This window comes from Dromiciops gliroides, chromosome 1 (genome assembly GCF_019393635.1).
Source record: "Dromiciops gliroides isolate mDroGli1 chromosome 1, mDroGli1.pri, whole genome shotgun sequence".
Classification (NCBI taxonomy): Eukaryota; Metazoa; Chordata; class Mammalia; order Microbiotheria; family Microbiotheriidae; genus Dromiciops; species Dromiciops gliroides.
Window position 1 is genome coordinate 162,074,671 of NC_057861.1, and position 18,969 is coordinate 162,093,639.

At 41.1% G+C, this 18,969-nt stretch overlaps 1 protein-coding gene across 1 annotated transcript; it reads right to left on the reverse strand.

Moving 5' to 3' along the window:
- Positions 1-14,361: 14,361 nt before the first annotated feature.
- TUBB2B (tubulin beta 2B class IIb) lies at positions 14,362-18,269 on the reverse strand. Its single transcript, XM_043986038.1, has 4 exons — positions 18,067-18,269; positions 17,060-17,168; positions 16,491-16,601; positions 14,362-15,660 (listed from the first exon to the last, which is right to left on the reverse strand). The coding sequence occupies exons 1-4, from the start codon at positions 18,121-18,123 to the stop codon at positions 14,600-14,602; spliced, it is 1,338 nt and encodes a 445-aa protein (XP_043841973.1). The 5' UTR covers positions 18,124-18,269; the 3' UTR covers positions 14,362-14,599.
- Between the last annotated feature and the right edge of the window lie 700 nt (positions 18,270-18,969).

The window sequence follows — 18,969 nt, forward strand, 5'->3', positions numbered from 1 at the left end:
TCTTTTTTCTATACCATATGCTATAGCAATATGAATGACTAGGTTCCTATAAATGTCAGAGTTTAGTAACTTTTTGAGATGAGGCTGACCTAAAGTTACTTCTTCTTCTTCTTCTTCTTCTTCTTCTTCTTCTTCTTCTTCTTCTTCTTCTTCTTCTTCTTCTTCTTCTCCTCCTCCTCCTCCTCCTCCTCCTCCTCCTCCTCCTCTTTCCTCCTCCTCCTCCTTTTCCTTCTGCTTCCTTTTTTTTTTTTTTGCAGGGCAATGAGGGTTAAGTGACTCACCCAGGGTCACACAGCTACTAAGTGTCAAGTGTCTGAGGCTGGATTTGAACTCAAGTCCTGCTGAATCCAGGGCCGGTGCTTTATCCACTGCGCCACCTAGCTGCCCCCTTTCTTTCTTTTCTTTTCTTTCTTTCTTTTCTTTTCTTCCTTCCTTCCTTCCTTCCTTTCTTTCTTTCTTTCTTCCTTCCTTTCTTTCTTTCTTTCTTTCTTTCTTTCTTTCTTTCTTTCTTTTTTCTCTCTTACTCTTCTCCTCCTCCTTCTCTTCCTCCTCCTCCCTCTCCTTCTCCTTCTCCTTGGAAATCACAGTTAAGTGACTTGCCCAGAGTCACAGAACTAGTGTCTCAGGCTAGATTTGAACTCAGGTCCTTCCAACTTCAGGGCCAGTGCTCTATCCACTGTGCCACCTAGCTGCCTTCTCTCCTCTTTTCTAAAGGCAGAAATCAACAGAAACAACCTCTCCTTTCATCACTGCCCTTTCTAGAATATCTCTCACTCCATCCTTCAGGAGCTTCTTTGCTTCTATGGCAGCAGCTGAGCTATGACATGGCACCTGTTTGAGGTGATAAATATTCACCAACAACTATTTTCATTCCATGGCAGCCTCTGTCTTGTCTGTTGCCTTCATTTCTTTTACTCAGAGGGAAGAACTAAGATGTCAGTTCAAAGTTGGTTTGAATGTAGGCTTCCCCTGTACATAGATCTCAGACCCTTAAAAGATATGTGTGCATGTGTAAATAAAGCATAGCATTGCTTGTAAGCTGCGTTTCATTTTTTTGTAGAAGCCATATTTGAGAAAGAAGTATGGCCCATGTTCAGATCCATATGATATTGAGATCGTCATTGGGTAAATGGGCATAGGGGAAGATAGGGAAAAATATGTTGGAAAATGTGTTTCAGGATTAAAAATGACAGTGGACAAAGCTTTAATTAAAATGAAAGGATTAAGCATCTATTCCTTTTTGGTTTTGTTCAATCATTTTTTCAGTCATATCTAACTCTTCATGACCCCATTTGGTGTTTTCTTGGCAAAGCTACTGGATTGGTTTGCCATTTGCCAAGCTTCTACACCTAGTCAACAACAGATGGTAGACAAAGAAGAAGGAGCATCCTGAGGTCCCAGGTCAGAGGTTGACATGACTTCTGAGATGTCTTTGGCACTAGTCTGAGGTCAGAGCCATAGCCTTGAGGTCCAGGGAAAAAAAACCTGAAGACAAGGAGTGGGTTCTTGTCACCAGGCTCAGTCATCTATTTATCCTCCACCTTCATTATGGGTAGGCTTACTGGCTTCTCACTTCATCTGTGACAGAATCCCACTCAGTTGTTTTGTTCTCCTCATAGAATATTAGTCCCAGTGTGGAAAAGGGAAAGGCTTCATCAGGAGAAAGGAGATAGATTTCTTCTGCATTATGGAAGAATCTGTGTTGTTCCATGCTTGCTGCACCTGGCACCTTCTTTATGAAGGAAGTATTTTTTGTTGGGGTTTTAGGGCATTTTGGGGGTCATGAAATGGGAAGATTATCAACCAGGTGAAGCCCACCCCTCAAAATGCAGAGGAGTCTGAGCCAAGTTGAAAGAAGAAAAGTTTTATTAGGAGGAAAATCAAACACTAGTATCAAGGCCCCTGGTACAAGGTACAATGGAGCCCACAGTCCAGGAGAGGCAGGGGAAATTTATGCTTAAAAACCACAAAGGGAGGTTCAGGGAGGGACTGGGGAACAGGTGAACATAGAAGAAGGATATTTTGCAGGAATGGTTGACTACAAGGCTGGTTTGTACCAGTTTTTGGGGGGAGGGCACAGCTCAGTAAGGTCAGCCAGCGAACACCAGCAAAGGGTCTGGGAATGAGCAAGATCTTGGCTCACTACAGGCTCTTGATTGGCTCCTTTCAGCAAATAGGCTTACTCTGTGGCCAATGCACCTGCCTCTTAAGGTAACTATTTAGAAAACAGACATATTAATCTCAGGGCTATTTCCACAAGATCAAATTATTGGAGGAGATCTGTTTTAATTCCCTTGCCATAAAGGAGTCTGAGATCATGGACTTCTTCCTAAAACCTTCATAAAGGATGAGGTTCTAAAGTTTATGCCCATTCCGAAATGACTAGAACTGGTCAAATACCAGGTTCAAAGGTTTTGTAACTGTTGATAACATAAAAGCTACATTGATCTGGGTGTCAGATTCCCAAGGAAGAGGCTACAATTATCGATGGTGGTACCATCCTGTCCAAGCCCCTAAACAGTGCCCTGCAAGTTCTAGTGTGCCTTGTACCATGGTTGTCTCAGCTCCTGTGCCTAAGAAACTACTGATGATAGTCAGAATCGATGACTGCCCCTATCAGAAATTCACCATTTTCCAAAAAGACTCAAACTTGGGTGTCTGATCAGAGAATCCAGGCAACAACTTTGGCTCCCACATAAATATTTTTGTATGATCAAAGAATAAAGTGAACTATGCCTGCTTTAAAAAAAAGATGAAAGATTTCAGTTAACCAGTCAGTCAATAAGCATTGATTAAGTTCTTACTATGTGACAAGCATTGTGATAAGTGCTGGAATAAAAAGAAAGACAAAGGGCAGCTAGATGGAGCAGTGGATAGAGCACCGGCCCTGGAGTCAGGAGTACCTGAGTTCAAATCCGGCCTCAGACACTTAACACACACTTACTAGCTGTGTGACCCTGGGCAAGTCACTTAACCCCAATTGCCTCACTAAAAAAAAAAAAAAACAAAACAAACAAACAAAAAAAGACAAAACTGAAACCAAAATCCAGTCCCTTCCCTGAAGGAGCCCACATGTTAATGAGGAAGACAGCATATAAATAACTAGGTACATAGACATGTAGACATATATACAGAGTAGAGGAAGATAACCTGAAAGGGGGAGGCATTCATATTTGGGAGGTTGGGTCCGAAAGGCCTCTTGCAGAAGTTGGAATCTAAACTGAGTTTTGAAGGAAGCCAAGAAAGATTATAGATTAAGGGTAAAGAATGAGAAGAGCCTCATGCCTTCCTATTATAAAAACTTAATTTAAAATGAAAAAAATTTATTTTTGCATTTCGTTTTGACATAATGGATGCTCCTCAACAAATACCCAAACAATACTCCACCCACCCAACAAAAAGATTTCCTTCATAAAGAAAGGCGGTGTCAGATGTAGCAAACATCAAACAACACAGATTCTTTCATATTCTGGAGGAAATCCAAATCCTTTCTTCATGTGAGCCCATTCCCTATTAACCCTCCTTTCCCACATTCAAACTAACATTCTATGAGAAGAATTCTGTCAGAGACTAAGTGAGGACCCAGTGAGCCTACCCACAATGACGGTGGAGGATGAGCATTTCCCAAAACATCGAGGCAAAGGTTAAGAATGCCAAACACTTCACCTCATGACCTCCTTTTCTGCAGAAGAATGGAAAAGTATTGTCTGGAGGTGTCTCCCATAGGGAGAAATAGACACAATCTATAACAAGGGATAGCCAGACTATCTTTATCCCAGAGACCTGTCAAAACTGCCAGGGGAGTAGAAAAGCAAACAAAAGAGGCCCAAGCTAATGAAGATGGAAAATATCTAGGGAATCATGTAGACAATACCAATTATCTAGCTATAGACTTTATAATAACATATCTTGGTTGTTACAAGAGCAACATTTGTTTAAAGAAGAAGAAGAAACCTTTCCGTGCTGCCTCCCCCCTTCCCCCAGGCTTCCAGATTTATCTTCATCTTCTGAATTGAATTGCGATTGTATGGTGATTAAATTTCTCCCAGGAAAATGGACAAATTCAAAGAGAAAGTGTAGAATCAAGAGGAAAAACAGGAATAAATAAAAGTTAAGATAAAGATGGTAACATTGATCCTAGAAGAAAGAAGTCACTGTGTATCAAAGTATATGTTATTTAATTTGGAAAATCTTATTAAGTCCCTCATGGGCTTTCTCTACCTCCTCATCCTCTGGAACCAGTGTATGCACAAACTCCAATTATTTTCATGGTGGCCTTTTTTTTTTTAATACTTGTCATGAGCACTGCAACAGATAACCAAATGTACTAAGAAAGCATGTTTCTTGTTGTTGACACACAATAAAACCAATTCTGCCAACTCCTTTATTTGTCTTTCCCAGAGAACTTGTGTGTTACTCTTCCATTTGGGGGCAGCTTTCTTTTTTACTTCTGGTTTCATTCATTGTAAAAATGTCAGGATTGATATGATTCAGTTCCTCCAGTAGTATGTGGGCCACCGGACCAGGGTCTCACAATTAGAGGAGGACCCCCTAAGTTAATGTTAACAGGCAGTCTAGAAATGGCATGATTCTTATAACTCTCAGTCCCTTTTTCTGTCTCTCTAGCATTGGTACTGCAAATGCAGGAGGGGAGCACAGAAGACATGGGGTCATATTTTGTCTTTTTCTTTGTTTCATGGGTTGCCAGGACCCAAAAGTTCATCATTTACTAATCTGGTGATGAGCTTCCCCACATTAGCTAGGCTGATTCTTGGAAAGCAGACAGTCTATGGCTGGGATTGACTTGAAATCTTTCCAATCTTGGTAGAAACTGAAAGAGCTGTGTTCTATTATCAAAGCCTTTGGGAACCTAGGATCACCTTCACACAGCAATGAAGGAAGCATCAGAATTAGTGGACTGTGTGTTTATTTTATTTATGAAAGCTAACTGAAGAAGATTCCCAGTAAGTCACTGAAATGTGACCTATTTCCAATTTAGTAGGTTTATTTAGGGGATCTTTTTATAAATTTATGTTAAATTATCTTACTATATTTATAATAAGAAGAAATATGACACCAATAAAACCCCAAAGCCACAAATTTGTATTTTAGAAATTTTTCCTTAATGGCAAATACAAATTTTTTAACAAACAAATATATCTTGAATTTTAAAATTATTTTTACTAAAATTTGAATTTTTTAAAGGAAAAAAACCTACAAATTCAAAATATTAAATTATGTGACCCCTGGGTTAATCATTGATTGCAAAAGAGGTGAGCTTTTCTGTTTAATGTAGAAATTCAAAGGAAGAGAATGACATCTCTTTCCCTTTAGAAAGCTACCATTAATAAATTATGGCATATGAATGGAATACTATTGTGTCACAAAGGTGACAAATATGACAGTCAGAAAAACACTAGGAAGACTTGTATGAACTGATAGAAAGTAGTGAGGCAAACCAGGAGAACAATTTATGCAATGACTACAGTGCTGTAAAGGAAAACAATTTTGAAAAGTGTAAAAACTCCAATCGATGCAATGACCAACAGTCCTAGGAGACTAATGATGAATGATGCTTCCCATCTCTTGACAGAGAGAGATGGATGAGAGGTGCCGAGTGGCCAATGTGCAAATGTGTTTTGCTTGACCATACTTACTTTCCATAAGAGAAAATTTTTTATTTTTTGGAGAGGACAAGAGCTATAAGAAGAAGCAAGGTGGGGTGATAGTGATGATGGGAAAAAAAGAAGAAAATTCAGGAATTAATGAAACATTTAAAATTTATACAGAAGAGAGCAGGAAAGACATTCAAAAGGGGACACAGATAAGCAGAAAAGTTCTGGGACAATTACTGTTCCAGCAGTTTTTCATTGTGCTTAAACAGCTTATTATATGCCTAAAAATACTCAGGCTATGCTAAATAAAGATTCACAGCTCCGTATACACTTATCTTTTGCTGTTCCCTATATATAGAAATATTCTTCTTTGTTGATGTTTATCAATCAAACGAATGGGGTAGTGGATAGAGCTCTGGACCTGGTCAGGAAGGACTAAGTTTAAATCTGGTCTCAGATACTTACTATCTGTGTAATGCTGGGCAAGTCACTTAACCTCTGTTAGCCTCAGTTTCCTCATTTGTAAAATAGAGATAATAATAGCACCTACCTCCCAGAGTTGTTGTGAGGATCAAGTGATATATTATTTGCTAAAAGTGCTTAGCCCAATGCCTGGCACATAGTAGGCACTCTACAAATGTTAGGGTTTTTTTTTATTATTTATAATACTAACAAAGAAAAAAATCTAAAAGTCTAATTGCTCAAAATTAGATGGTTTAAATCCAATTGATTACATTCATTGGGTATGACTTTCCTTAAAATCTCATCCAGAAAAATCTTTATTCAGGATATAATCATTATTCCTGAAATTTGGAGTCAGAGTAACTGGTTTCAACTTCCAGTTCTTTTATTTATTATCTATATCACCTTGGGCAAGTTATTTAACCTCGATGGGGGTGAGCTTCATAATTTACAAAACAAGACTGGGTGGTCTTTAACGTCCCTTCCAGCTCTAAATCCATGATCTTATTGTGGGGTTACTAGGGAGGTTTGGATTATGGCTTTTGTTTCTGGAAATATGCGCAATAAAAGCATGATAGGAAAGAAATAAACCCACATGGTATGCAATTCCATTCCCCAATTCCTACTGACTCCCTTCCAATATGCTTCCAGTGGGTGCCATCTTCCTTTTGTTTCTCCTTTGCTATTTTTTTTTTTAATGTATGAGGTATTTTATTTTTTCTGTTACATGTAAAGATAGTTCTCGAAAATGGTAGGATTTTTTTTTTAATTTTAGTGAGGAAATTGGGATTAAGTGATTTGCTCAGGGTCACACAGCTAGTAAGTGTTAAGTGTCTGAGGCCGGATTTGAACTCAGGTACTCCTGACTCCAAGGCCGGTGCTCTATCCACTGCGCCACCTAGCTGCCCCTCCTTTGCTATTTTTAATAGGGTTTACTTTTTTTTTTTGGTGGGGCAATGGGGATTAAGTGACTTGCCCAGGGTCACACAGCTAGTATGTGCCAAGTGTCTGAGGCTGGATTTGAACTCAGGTACTCCTGAATCCAGGGCTGGTGCTTTATCCACTGTCCCACCTAACTGTCCCCAGGCTTTACTTTTTTAAACTTTGCTTGCTATCTCCCCAATCTCCATACCTAGCTCATACTGCCATATTGTTTGATCTTCCTAGTCTCTCATTCTTTATTACTATTGAAAATAGTTTCTATTAATATTCTGTTCCTAAATTTTCTCCCTGAACCTCCCATACTTCTGAATTCCTTTTTCTACTGTGGCTCTGTTGACTTTCCTAGTCACAATCTTTGTGTGTGTGTGTGTGTGTGTGTGTGAGGCAATTGGAGTTAAGTGACTTGCCCAGGGTCACACAGCTAGTAAGTGTTAAGTGTCTGAGGTCGGATTTGAACTCAGGTACTCCTGAATCCAGGGCCGGTGCTCTATCCACTGCGCCACCTAGCTGCCCTACTCACAACCTTTTAAAGAGTGGGAGAGGAAGGAGGTTTGGGGGGGAATGAAGATTAGAGGCCTTCATCTTATCACTAATATGGGTCTCTATATTAATTTTTAGAATGTTCACATCAAGCCAATGAATGGCAATCATTTGTGTAATATCGTATTTGTTGTATTCCTAATTCCTTCCTATGTTCCACCATAGTGAAAACTCCTCGAGAGCAGAGACTATGTTTAATTATCTAAGTCATGCCAGTAGTATCCAGCCCAGTGACTTGCACATACTAGACAGTATATAAACATTTTGTTTTGTTTTGTTTTGTTTAGTGAGGCAATTGGGGTTAAGTGACTTGCCCAGGGTCACACAGCAAGCAAGTGTTAAGTGTCTGAGGCTGGATTTGAACTCAGGTACTCCTGACTCCAGGGCCGGTGCTCTATCCACTGCGCCACCTATAAACACCTATCCTAGCTACCCCCTATAAACATTTATTAAATTAATGTTCTTTCACTTGCAGCCTAAATTATCTCAAGACCATAACTTTCAGAATAAAGCACGTTTTCAACACATGGCTTATAGAAATATGGCATGCATAGGAATTGCTCATTGTGGGTAATACTTGGATTCTATCTGTCTTCCATTACAATAAACCACAAATCCCAAAGTGATGGTCAGGGTGAATGCCATAGTTTTAGAGCACTTCTGCTTAGAAGTGAATCTGAATTTGTTCATTCCTCTTCAGGGTCCGTTTCAAATCACTCTATCTTTGATCAATTCTATTGATGCTTGATCTTTTCCTTGCTGTCAAATCCCAGTCCCCAGTTATTCAGTGCTTCCATGCTAAGTGGGTAGCTTAATAATAATAGTCTTATGATAATAATGTATATACACCTATTGCTCACATTCTGACCCTGATTTGCTCACATCCATGCACAAGTGAGCTTGTTTTCTAGGATCCTGCAATTTTTGTTTTGCTAAAATGGGTATCATGTTAATTTGTGATGTGAGACATTTGATAATGTTTATTTATTTTTACAAACATTTCTTATTTTTCCTACCCACTGGCCCTCCCCTCACCATTGAATAATTGAAAAAGGAAAAAGGAAATAACAAATATACATGCTCTAGGGAAAAAAATTCCCACATTGGCCATGTCCAAAAGTATATGCATTTTACCTTCATAACCTTGATGGCAGGAGAGGTCGGGGGTATGTTTCATCTTCTTTTTGATGGACTCATGGTTTGCTATTACATTGATCAGAGTTCTAAAGTCCTTCAAAGTCATTTGTCTCTATAATATAATTTGTTGTTTTGGTTTTTAGTCATTTCAGTCATGGACACCTTTCTGTTATCACATATAGGATTTTCTTGGCAAAGGTACTGGAGTGGTTTGCCATTTCCTTCTCCACCTCATTTTACAGATGTGGAAACTGAGGCAAACAGTTTTAAGTGACTTTGCCCAGGATCACACACCTAGTAAGTGTCTGAGAAAGGATTTGAACTCAGGAAGATGACTCTTTCTGATTCCAAGCCCTGTGCTCTATCCACTGCACCACAGTTATCATTTGTATAAATTGTGCTGATAGCTTTGCTCAGAAGAAGTCTCTTCTTCTGAAATTGTTTTGTCATTTTTTAGCAACACAGGGCATTTTTAAAAATTCATATTTAAAAAAGAACAGGTGTGAGAGTCAAGACATCTGAGTTCTATTCCAAATTTCCAAATAACTGAGCAAGGTATTAATTTAACCATTCTTTCAGAAAACATTTAATAAGTGTCTACTGTGTGAAGAACATTCTGTTAAGCATTGGGGAAGATGTAGAGGTTAAATAACATGCAGTCTCAGTGTTTATGGAGTTCCAAGTCTAGTGGGAGGATAAAACACAAACACAACATTACATATGATTATAATGGAGAGAAGCAAAGCAAAGTGCAATGTGAGGTCTGGTCAGAAGCAGCAGTGGGAGCAGCTTCCAGTTCAAGGTTTCCTCTCCATAGGGAGTACATCTATAACCTTCTTCTAAATATAGGATCAAAATGCATTCTTGAGCTAGAGGTTCAAAAGGTTAACAAATTCAGATGCAATTCCAATCATTCTTCTCTGGGCTGGAACTTCTTGAATCTCTCTTCCAAGGGATTGGGACTAGTTACTTTCTAATGTCTCTCGCAGCAACACTAGCCCACATGTCTATGGTTTAAATGATATGGACATCACTAAAAAAAAAAAATGACTGATCTAAATGATATGGACAGATGAATTGAGTGGAGGCTTCTTTTTACACTTCATCTTAGCTTTCAGGGCAAATTCAAACATGTGGGCATTTTGTTTTTCCACAAGAGGTTAAAACTAATTATCCAATGCAACAAATATTGTGCCCTTTTCCTAGGTCCCTTCTCTTGAGAAATTTATAATCTGATAGGGGGATAAAATAATATTCACGTGGTAGAACATGATGGGGGCAAAGGACCAATGCAGACAAAGTGTTTTATGAGAAAACTAGAGGTGAGAAAGACCACTTTCACTTGAGGGTGGGAGGAAGAGAGAAAACTTCCTAGAGAAGATGGCACCTGAATTGGATCTTGAAGGTGAGAGAAATGATTATTTTTCTCTCGCATTTAATAACTAATTATTGAATTAGGACCAAGGTTTTTACCCTTTTCTACTTCCTCATTCAGAAATCATCCCCTATAGGTTGGTTATTCAGGCAGGCTTTGAAGTGCTGGGTTGATACTGAGAGGGAAAACTCAGCTCTGTTCCAAAGGTAAAGAAATTTTAGTTTAGGTGAATTAATGGATTCTGGAGCACTGTTTTTTATTCAAACAGGTCTGGGTAAATGTAAATTTTCCATTTTGTCAGATGGGTGATATGGCTAAAACTGAGTGATCCCAGTCACGTTCCCCCAGCTCCTCATTAGAATAGGTCCACCTCTCATTATTATAATCATTCTGCTCATTACTTGTTCACCAATCAGAGTTGGTTTCTACCCCTCAGGAACACCCATTTTTCCAAGGTCATATAACTATTGAATGGTTTCCATGAGGGGTCATTGGTCTAAGAGAGATAGCCAAATGGTCGTCCTTCTATTAATAATATGCTATCGTTATTAATAAAATTATTAATTAGCCATAAATTATGTCTCTTGAACTTTTTATACATCACAAAGGAAAGGAAAGCTATTAATAGGTAGAAAAGGATAGTCAATTCAAAGCATGGGAGACAACATAATAAATGGCATAAAAAATGGAAGAGAGCAGGATGAGAATGGGGATTCAGAGAATAATATAGTTTCATTGGCAGAGAGATTGCATGAGGGGAGTAACATGAAGTCAGGTTTGAAAAGTAAATTGGAGTCAGCCAGAGAGAGGGAGGACTCAGATTTCAGGGTTTCTAACTTCAAAGGGGTTATCAGTTATTCAGTAAGTAATTGGGAGCCATTGAAGGTTTGGTGGAGGAGAAAAGCATGATATGAACAGTGCATTAAGGAAGCTTATTCTGGCAGTGGTGTGACACATTCTGTGTGAAATCAATTTTTCTCGAAATGCAACACTCCTTCAGATGAATTCAAGGAGAGAACTGGCCATAATACCAAGCCTTCTCTCCAGTGAATGGCCCATGGCTGAGTTACTTTAGAAAAAAGAATTGGACATCTCTGGTAGGCATTGAAAGCAAAAGGCCAGGGGGTAGCTAGATGGCACAGTGGATAAAGCACTGGCCCTGGATTCAGGAGAACTTGAGTTCAAAGCAGGCCTCAGATACTTGACACTTACTAGCTGTGTGACCCTGGGCAAGTCACTTAACCCTCATTGCCCCACCAAAAAAAAAAAGTGAAAGGTCAGAGTTCAGATGGTATTTATGGAGAGCTCTATGTGCAAAGTGCACCCCCCAAAATGACAATTTTCAGAAATGGGCTCTATAAGCACTTGCTGGGAAAATGAGTAAGAAGGCATGAAAATCAGTGTTTTCTTTCCCTTAGTCACTTTTCAGGCACACACCATTCCTTTCCCACCAAGATATGACATGTATCACAAGAGTAAACTTCTCAAAACTGTAATTTCTTTGGAACACCATGCATGTAGAATTCCAAGAAGGAAGTAAGAATGACTTGCTACATGGTTACTACATGGTGACCAGTCTGATTTCACCCAAGTACTAAAGTTTCTCTAAGTCTCAGTCATTCCTTGGAGGGCAGGGATCATGTCTTCCACTTCTTGGTGTTTCTCAAGAAGCCTGCTTGCTCACTTCAACCAGAGTACAAGGGGTATCATAAAGGCTTGTCACTTGGTTTAGACATTTCAGAAGAAGCTCAGGTTTCATTGTGGGAGGTTTGGGCTCAGCTCAAGGCAGACCCACCTCCTCTGCCTTTTTACACTGGTGGCAGAACCTTTGGGCCCTCTGGACAGAAAGGTGATGGATTCAAGATAAAGAACTCAGTATGTGGTGTTTGTTTTTTTTGTTTGTTTGTTTTGTTTTTTGACATGGCTAGTATGGAAATTTGTTTTATTTAACCATTCATATTTGTCACAAAGGTTTTATTGTTGTTCTTTTCAATGTGGTGTGTGAGGGGGTTTAGGGTGGGGTGGGGAGTTGAGGTTGGGAAGGGAAGAAAATAAATGCTTGTTTAAAAAATAATTAGAGAAAAAACCCTATGACCCTTATACACATATTCTTGGAACTGAGTCAGACAGAACTGGATTGTCTCCTGGGTGAGACAAGAGGGAAGAACCAGAAAGGGAATTAAGGGCAAAGATGAGTTGATTATCTTCATGGGACTCAAAAATAGCCCAAACACATCTATCAATTAAGGTGGGGAGGATGGGAGGGAGAGAGAAGCGAAGCTAAATGGTACCAGATGCATGTGTTAATCCAGGTGTGAGTCAGTCTCTTATGGAGTTTTATTTCCTGTGCTTTGAAATTCTAAATAAACACTGTGGTTTTTGTTTTGTTTCTTCTTCTTTCTCTCCCTCCCTCCCTCTCTCTCTCTCTTTTTTTTTCCAAGGGAAAGAGGCGGCACAGAAGCATCTGCTTGAATAGGCAATCTGGCATGCAACCATTCAAATCATGCCTAGTAAGCTATAGCACTGTGCACATGGGTTATTCTGACAGAATGGCTGGCAGGCCTGCTGGGTACCCTTCTGTCACCTTCTTACAAAGGTGAAGGGAAGGTAAGACCTGCTGATAAAAGCAGACCAGGAGGCACTTGGCAGCATTGCCACCTTTCTTCTAAGAGGCAGCCCATTCATGTGACTTTCTAAAAAATTTTTGGTCAAGGATCTAGCCCCAGGACTGTGCCTGCTAATATATGGGCTCAGTGCAGCCATGCAGCAAAACTTTAACTAGCTCAGGTGTTAGGAACAAATAGAGATCTCTATTAAGATCTAGGTAAACCAAGCATTGGGTTCAGTCCAGCATTATACATACCACATTCTAAACTGGAAGGTCACTAGCTTTTGGCTCTGCTTGGTTACCAACTTGACTGCTACTTGTAGCCAACTTTAAATAATGTTTGATATCAGTAAAAATTCTCCTCATCCCACTTCGAAAGCAAACTATTTCTCACGGTGATACTATTTCAGTCTACTTAGGCAAGGACTGAAATTTTGTTTCAGATTAATTTTTTAAAGCTACTAAAGAAATCTAATTTGTCTTAAGCTGTGATAGAAACTCTAACTCTCCCCTTCTCACTTTGTTAGTAATGATGTAAAATAAATTGTTTATTCACTACAATTCAAACGAAATGTTTTCTTTACTTAAATTTGGCTATAAAAAAAACCCTAACCCCTAGGACATGAGAATCCCAAACCTCTCCAATCCTATCTTTGAAAATATTTTTTTTTCAAGTAAATGTTGTAAAATTACAAAGAATTACCATGGTCTCAAAGAAGAGATATAAGAAGACACCTCCTCCAACTCCTTTGCAGAAGTGGGAGGTTCATGGGTATGGAACAATGCACAGTCAGATTTTTTTTTTCAATAGATAGGTTTTGCTGTGTTTTTCCCCCATTTCCCCCTCCCCCCCATCCCCGTTTCAAACCAAAACTTTGTTATATGGCATGGCTCTCTGGAAAGGAAAAGGAGAGATATAGAAAGAAATGAAGATGTAAAAACAAAAGATAACAAGATTTATTTTTCAAAAAAAAAAATCTTTCTTTCACCCAAAGTGTGTGAACAACAGTTCTAGAATTGAAGGTGATTGACTCACATTAGTTCCTAGCCCAGTGCCTGGTATATAATAGGCATCAATTAATCTTTTGAATGAATAGATGAACACTGTGAACTACTACTTTGTAAGTACTCTTATAAGTTTATAGCACTAACAAAGAGTATTAAAAGTGTTTCCCAGGCTTAGATTTCTTAAGTTTCTAGTAAAAAAGAATTTGTGATCCTTTTCCCTAGACTGGTGTGCTTTTGAACCTTTTGCAAACAAATGGTTTATTAAGTAGTTGATGCAAATCAGATTGCAGTGGAACGCTGCTTTGAGAGGAGTTCACAAAAGTAAATTGCTTATATGAAAATGAAAGCTTTTAATAAAAAATAATTTTAATGAAAAAGATAAACCCAAGGGAACCTTCCCCATTTGGAAATATGGCTAATAACTTAGTTCAAAGGGACCTAATGATAAGGTTAAACTGTTAGCTTATCAAGGATCGTTCTAGAATTCAGGATTCAGCTTTACTATTCTGCAATAGCAAGTTCAACTGGACTTTACCTACTCTGTCTCTTTAAGGAAAGATTTATCTCTAATAATTAGTGGACATTGATTTATTATTTTAAAAAGTATTATTTAAAGTGCTAGCCCAACATATATTTAATCTTGGTGGGAGGCAGAGAAATAAAGAAGGAGACCATTAAAGTCACAAATGTTTATGTGGTTTTAGCCATTTAAAACAATATTTCAGAAGTATCACAATTGTTACATTAATGTAATCAAAGTTACAAAAACAAAAATGGTGACAGGCAACAGTGGAGAGCATCAAAGTACACATTTAAAGAGACCATGCTTCTTCAGTACAATCATGAAGATACCATCCCCCCAAAAGACTGGCATTCTTGACTAAAGCTTTTCCTAAACCCTCAAGTTCTGAATTAAGCCTCATCCTCCCCTTCTTCCTCCTCAAATTCCCCTTGTTCATCAGCAGTGGCATCTTGGTACTGCTGATACTCAGACACCAGGTCATTCATGTTGCTCTCTGCCTCAGTGAACTCCATCTCATCCATGCCTTCACCCGTGTACCAGTGCAAGAAAGCCTTGCGACGGAACATGGCCGTGAACTGCTCAGAAATGCGCTTGAACAGCTCCTGAATAGCCGTGCTATTGCCAATGAAGGTGGCAGACATCTTGAGGCCCCGGGGAGGAATGTCACACACGGCCGTCTTCACATTGTTGGGGATCCACTCCACAAAGTAGCTGCTGTTCTTGTTCTGCACATTGAGCATCTGCTCATCCACCTCCTTCATAGACATGCGGCCCCTGAAGATGGCAGCCACAGTCAGGTAGCGGCCATGGCGGGGGTCACAGGCAGCCATCATGTTTTTAGAATCGAACATCTGCTGGGTGAGTTCAGGCACCGTCAGAGCACGGTACTGCTGGCTACCACGGCTGGTCAGAGGGGCAAAGCCTGGCATGAAGAAGTGCAAGCGGGGGAAGGGCACCATGTTCACTGCCAGTTTGCGCAGATCAGCATTCAGCTGGCCTGGGAACCTCAGACAGGTGGTGACTCCACTCATGGTGGCAGACACCAAGTGGTTGAGGTCACCATAAGTGGGTGTGGTCAGCTTCAGGGTTCTGAAGCAAATGTCATAGAGAGCTTCATTGTCAATGCAGTAGGTCTCATCTGTGTTCTCCACCAACTGGTGGACAGAGAGGGTGGCATTGTAGGGCTCAACCACAGTGTCTGACACCTTGGGGGAGGGCATCACACTGAAGGTATTCATGATTCTGTCTGGGTACTCTTCCCTGATCTTGCTGATAAGCAGGGTTCCCATTCCAGACCCAGTGCCACCTCCCAGGGAGTGGGTCAGCTGGAAGCCCTGGAGACAGTCACAGCTTTCTGACTCCTTCCTCACTACATCCAGGACAGAGTCTACTAATTCTGCTCCCTCTGTGTAGTGGCCTTTGGCCCAGTTATTTCCTGCACCACTCTGGCCTAGAAGGGGAAGGAGAAAGAGGCCAAATTAATCACTAGTGGTTAAAGTATACATCTTCCTACCCTAAGCCAGAGGTGTCAAACATTCCCTAGAGTCCTGTACCATTATGTTAGCTCAGAATAAAATGTAATTGGAGGGGCAGCTAGGTGGCACAGCGGATAGAGCACCAGCCCTGGAGTCAGGAGGACCTGAGTTCAAATCCAGCCTCAGACACTTAACACTTACTAGCTGTGAGACCCTGGGCAAGTCACTTAACCCCAATTGCCTCACTTAAAAAAAAAGTTTATCGGGGGCAGCTAGGTGGCACAGTAGATAAAGCACTGGCCCTGGATTCAGGAGGACTTGAGTTCAAATCTGACCTCAGACACTTGACACTTACTAGTTGTGTGACCCTAGGCAAGTCACTTAACCCCAATTGCCTTACCCCCCAAAAATGTAATTGGGAAATATTTAACAAAATAAATAAAAATACAATAGAATGTAATATGTGGTTTTCTAAATATGTAATGAGGCCCCATTTCTATTTCAGTTTGACACCACTGCCCTAAGCCACTTATGTAGACCATCGAATCACTACTGAATTCAGATTATCTCTGATTATTATTTTTTAAAAAAGAAGTTTGGGCATTAATGGTCTGGATATGGATATTATCACATATAAGCCTATAATAGCTAGAGACTACTCATGGCATTTTTTCCCCAAGCCAATACCAAGAACAGGTTTTTAAAATTACTAAATACTTGCAATTCTTACTCATTGCAAATCCCAACCTTTCGCCCTATAATGGTAGTATAATATATGAAGCCATCAGATATGTTAATCACATACCAAAAACAAAGTTATCTGGTCTGAAAATCTGGCCAAATGGTCCAGACCTGACTGAGTCCATTGTGCCAGGCTCCAAATCCACCAGGATTGCACGGGGAACATATTTGTTACCTGCAAGTGAGGAGAACAAAAGGCAGAATTAGACAGTGCCTAGTTGCAGAGGAAGAAGAAGACTTAATCAATTCAACTTCCTCTCATCACAGAAACTGCTGTTCTCAGACAAAGGAAGAAGAGGGTAGTGTCTCAGTTTGGTCCTTTAAAACTAAGGGCACTCCAGAAAACCTGGTGAATTGTTGCTGAGGGACTGGCATTCTGCCAAGTGGGATAAGCAGGTTGATACTGCTTATGCTGGTGAGATACTATGGTCAAGCCCAACCATTTAATTCAACGAGTATGTACTGAGTGCCTACCAATGTGTCAGGCACTGTGCTAGGAGCAGAGATACAAAAAATCCCACCCCCCCACCCCGCCGCAAAGAAATTTCTGCCTTGGTATTGCTTACAAATCTATGGAAGGTAGGTGATATCTGGGAAGAAAAAAGGTTGGACGGGCAGACGAAAAGCAATTACCAGTGGCTTCATTGTAGTAAACATTGATTCTCTCCAGCTGCAAATCACTATCTCCATGGTAACTGCCTGTCGGATCAATCCCATGCTCATCGCTGATGACCTCCCAAAACTGTGACAGAATTTACAATTAGCAAGGTTAAGACCATCAAGAGACCAACCTACTCACACCCCTCCCCATCTCACCCGCTCACTTCAGGTAACCTTGGACAGGTGTCAGAGAAATGAGATTTCTCTGGATCACAAAAGTTAGAACTGGGCGTTTCCCTCAGAAATAGCGGCTCTAGAACCGGCAGAATTAGCCCTCAGGCAAGTGGGGAGGGGAGACGAAGAGAAGGCAGCTGCGGCTGCAGCAGCACCACTAGAGAGGGATTACAATGATTTTTTTAAATGTTGCTCTTGTCTCCTCTCCCCCGTCAGCCCCACCCCGGAAAAAAAAAGGCAAAAACAAAAACAAAAAAACCTCACACTAGTCTTTTAGCACAGACAGCTTGTGAGAAGCCAGGGGCTGGCTCGGCTAGGAGCGCCAGGTTAGATTCAGAGGGGCAAGGTAATGGGGAATTTGGGGATAAATCTCAGCTTTGCGAATAAGGGAATGGAGAAAAGGCGGCCGGTAATTGTGTATTCTCAACACATCTGTTGAGACTCCCATCCTCCCAACCTTGCAGCTTCGTGGGCTCAATCCACACACACTTACCCACATGTATCCTTACCCACAAGGACAATTTGAAGGGAAAAAAATGAATAGAGAGAGTAAGAGATGGAGATAATTCAAAAACCGATTTTTCCCCCAAAAGGAAGGGAGATAAGACTCGGAAATCCTCCAAGAGCTCATCCTTCTGGCAGATAGGCGCGGGTCACGCCTCTCTCTTACAAAGGGACTGGTACAAAGACTCCGGGGAGTCTCCTGGGGATAGGTGGAAGAGAAGCAGCCACAAGCACAGGAACTAACTACTATTCCAACCAGTCTCCTGGACAAGTGTCGCCCACCTCCGCCGCCCAGCACTCACCTTGGCTCCTATCTGGTTGCCACACTGACCAGCCTGAATGTGCACGATCTCACGCATGATGCCTGGCTTGCAAAGTGGATCCCTATATCTTCTTTTTCTTTCCTTCTTTGTCCCTCGCTTCCTCTTTTTTTCTCTTTCACACCCACCCCCCCCTCCTAATTTCACTTGGAACACACTACAATTCCTCCAGAACACTTACACTCTAAGATCGCGTAAGCCCCCAACACGGCCTTTTATAGTGAGGGTGGGGCAGCTGGCACCAGGCTCCACCCCTGAGCCCTTCATCCTCCCCTTCCCCACCAAGCTCCGCAGTCCCTTTCTAGTTTAGGCTCCTGCTCTCCCCCCCCCCCTCCTCTTGACGATGACGTAATGCTTGGACAGTGGAGGGGGTGGGACTATGGACCCGTTAGGCCTGAGAGAGCCTATCCGAGTGGAACACAAGGGTAGGCTAAAAGTGGGGGGGGCGCGAAGAAGGGTTGGGGCGTGGGCATGGGCTGGGGTTCGGGCTGAGGAGAAAGGGGAGAAAAAAGGCTAGTGTGGCATAGGAGAGGAAGTTGGTAGAGCTGGCAGAAGAACCTAAGGGGGCAGGAGGGTGTGGCAAGAAGGGAATTTCTGGAAAAAGCTGGTGACTGGTAAAGCAACGGAGAAGGAACAGGTGGAGGGGTTGAAAAGGTTGGTTGGGTGTATGGGACGGGAACTGGAGAGCATGGCATTTACAATTCACATTTACCTAGCGTTTTCATTACTGCCTTGGGAGGTAGGTGGAGCACGTATTATTCTGGGTTTTGTCAATGAATAAATTGCGGGTCCGAGAGATTATGTGATTTGCCCAAAGTCACCAAACTAGTAAGAAGCACCGCTGCGCCTGGAATAAGTTCAGTGCCTGACACCGACCCCCTCCCC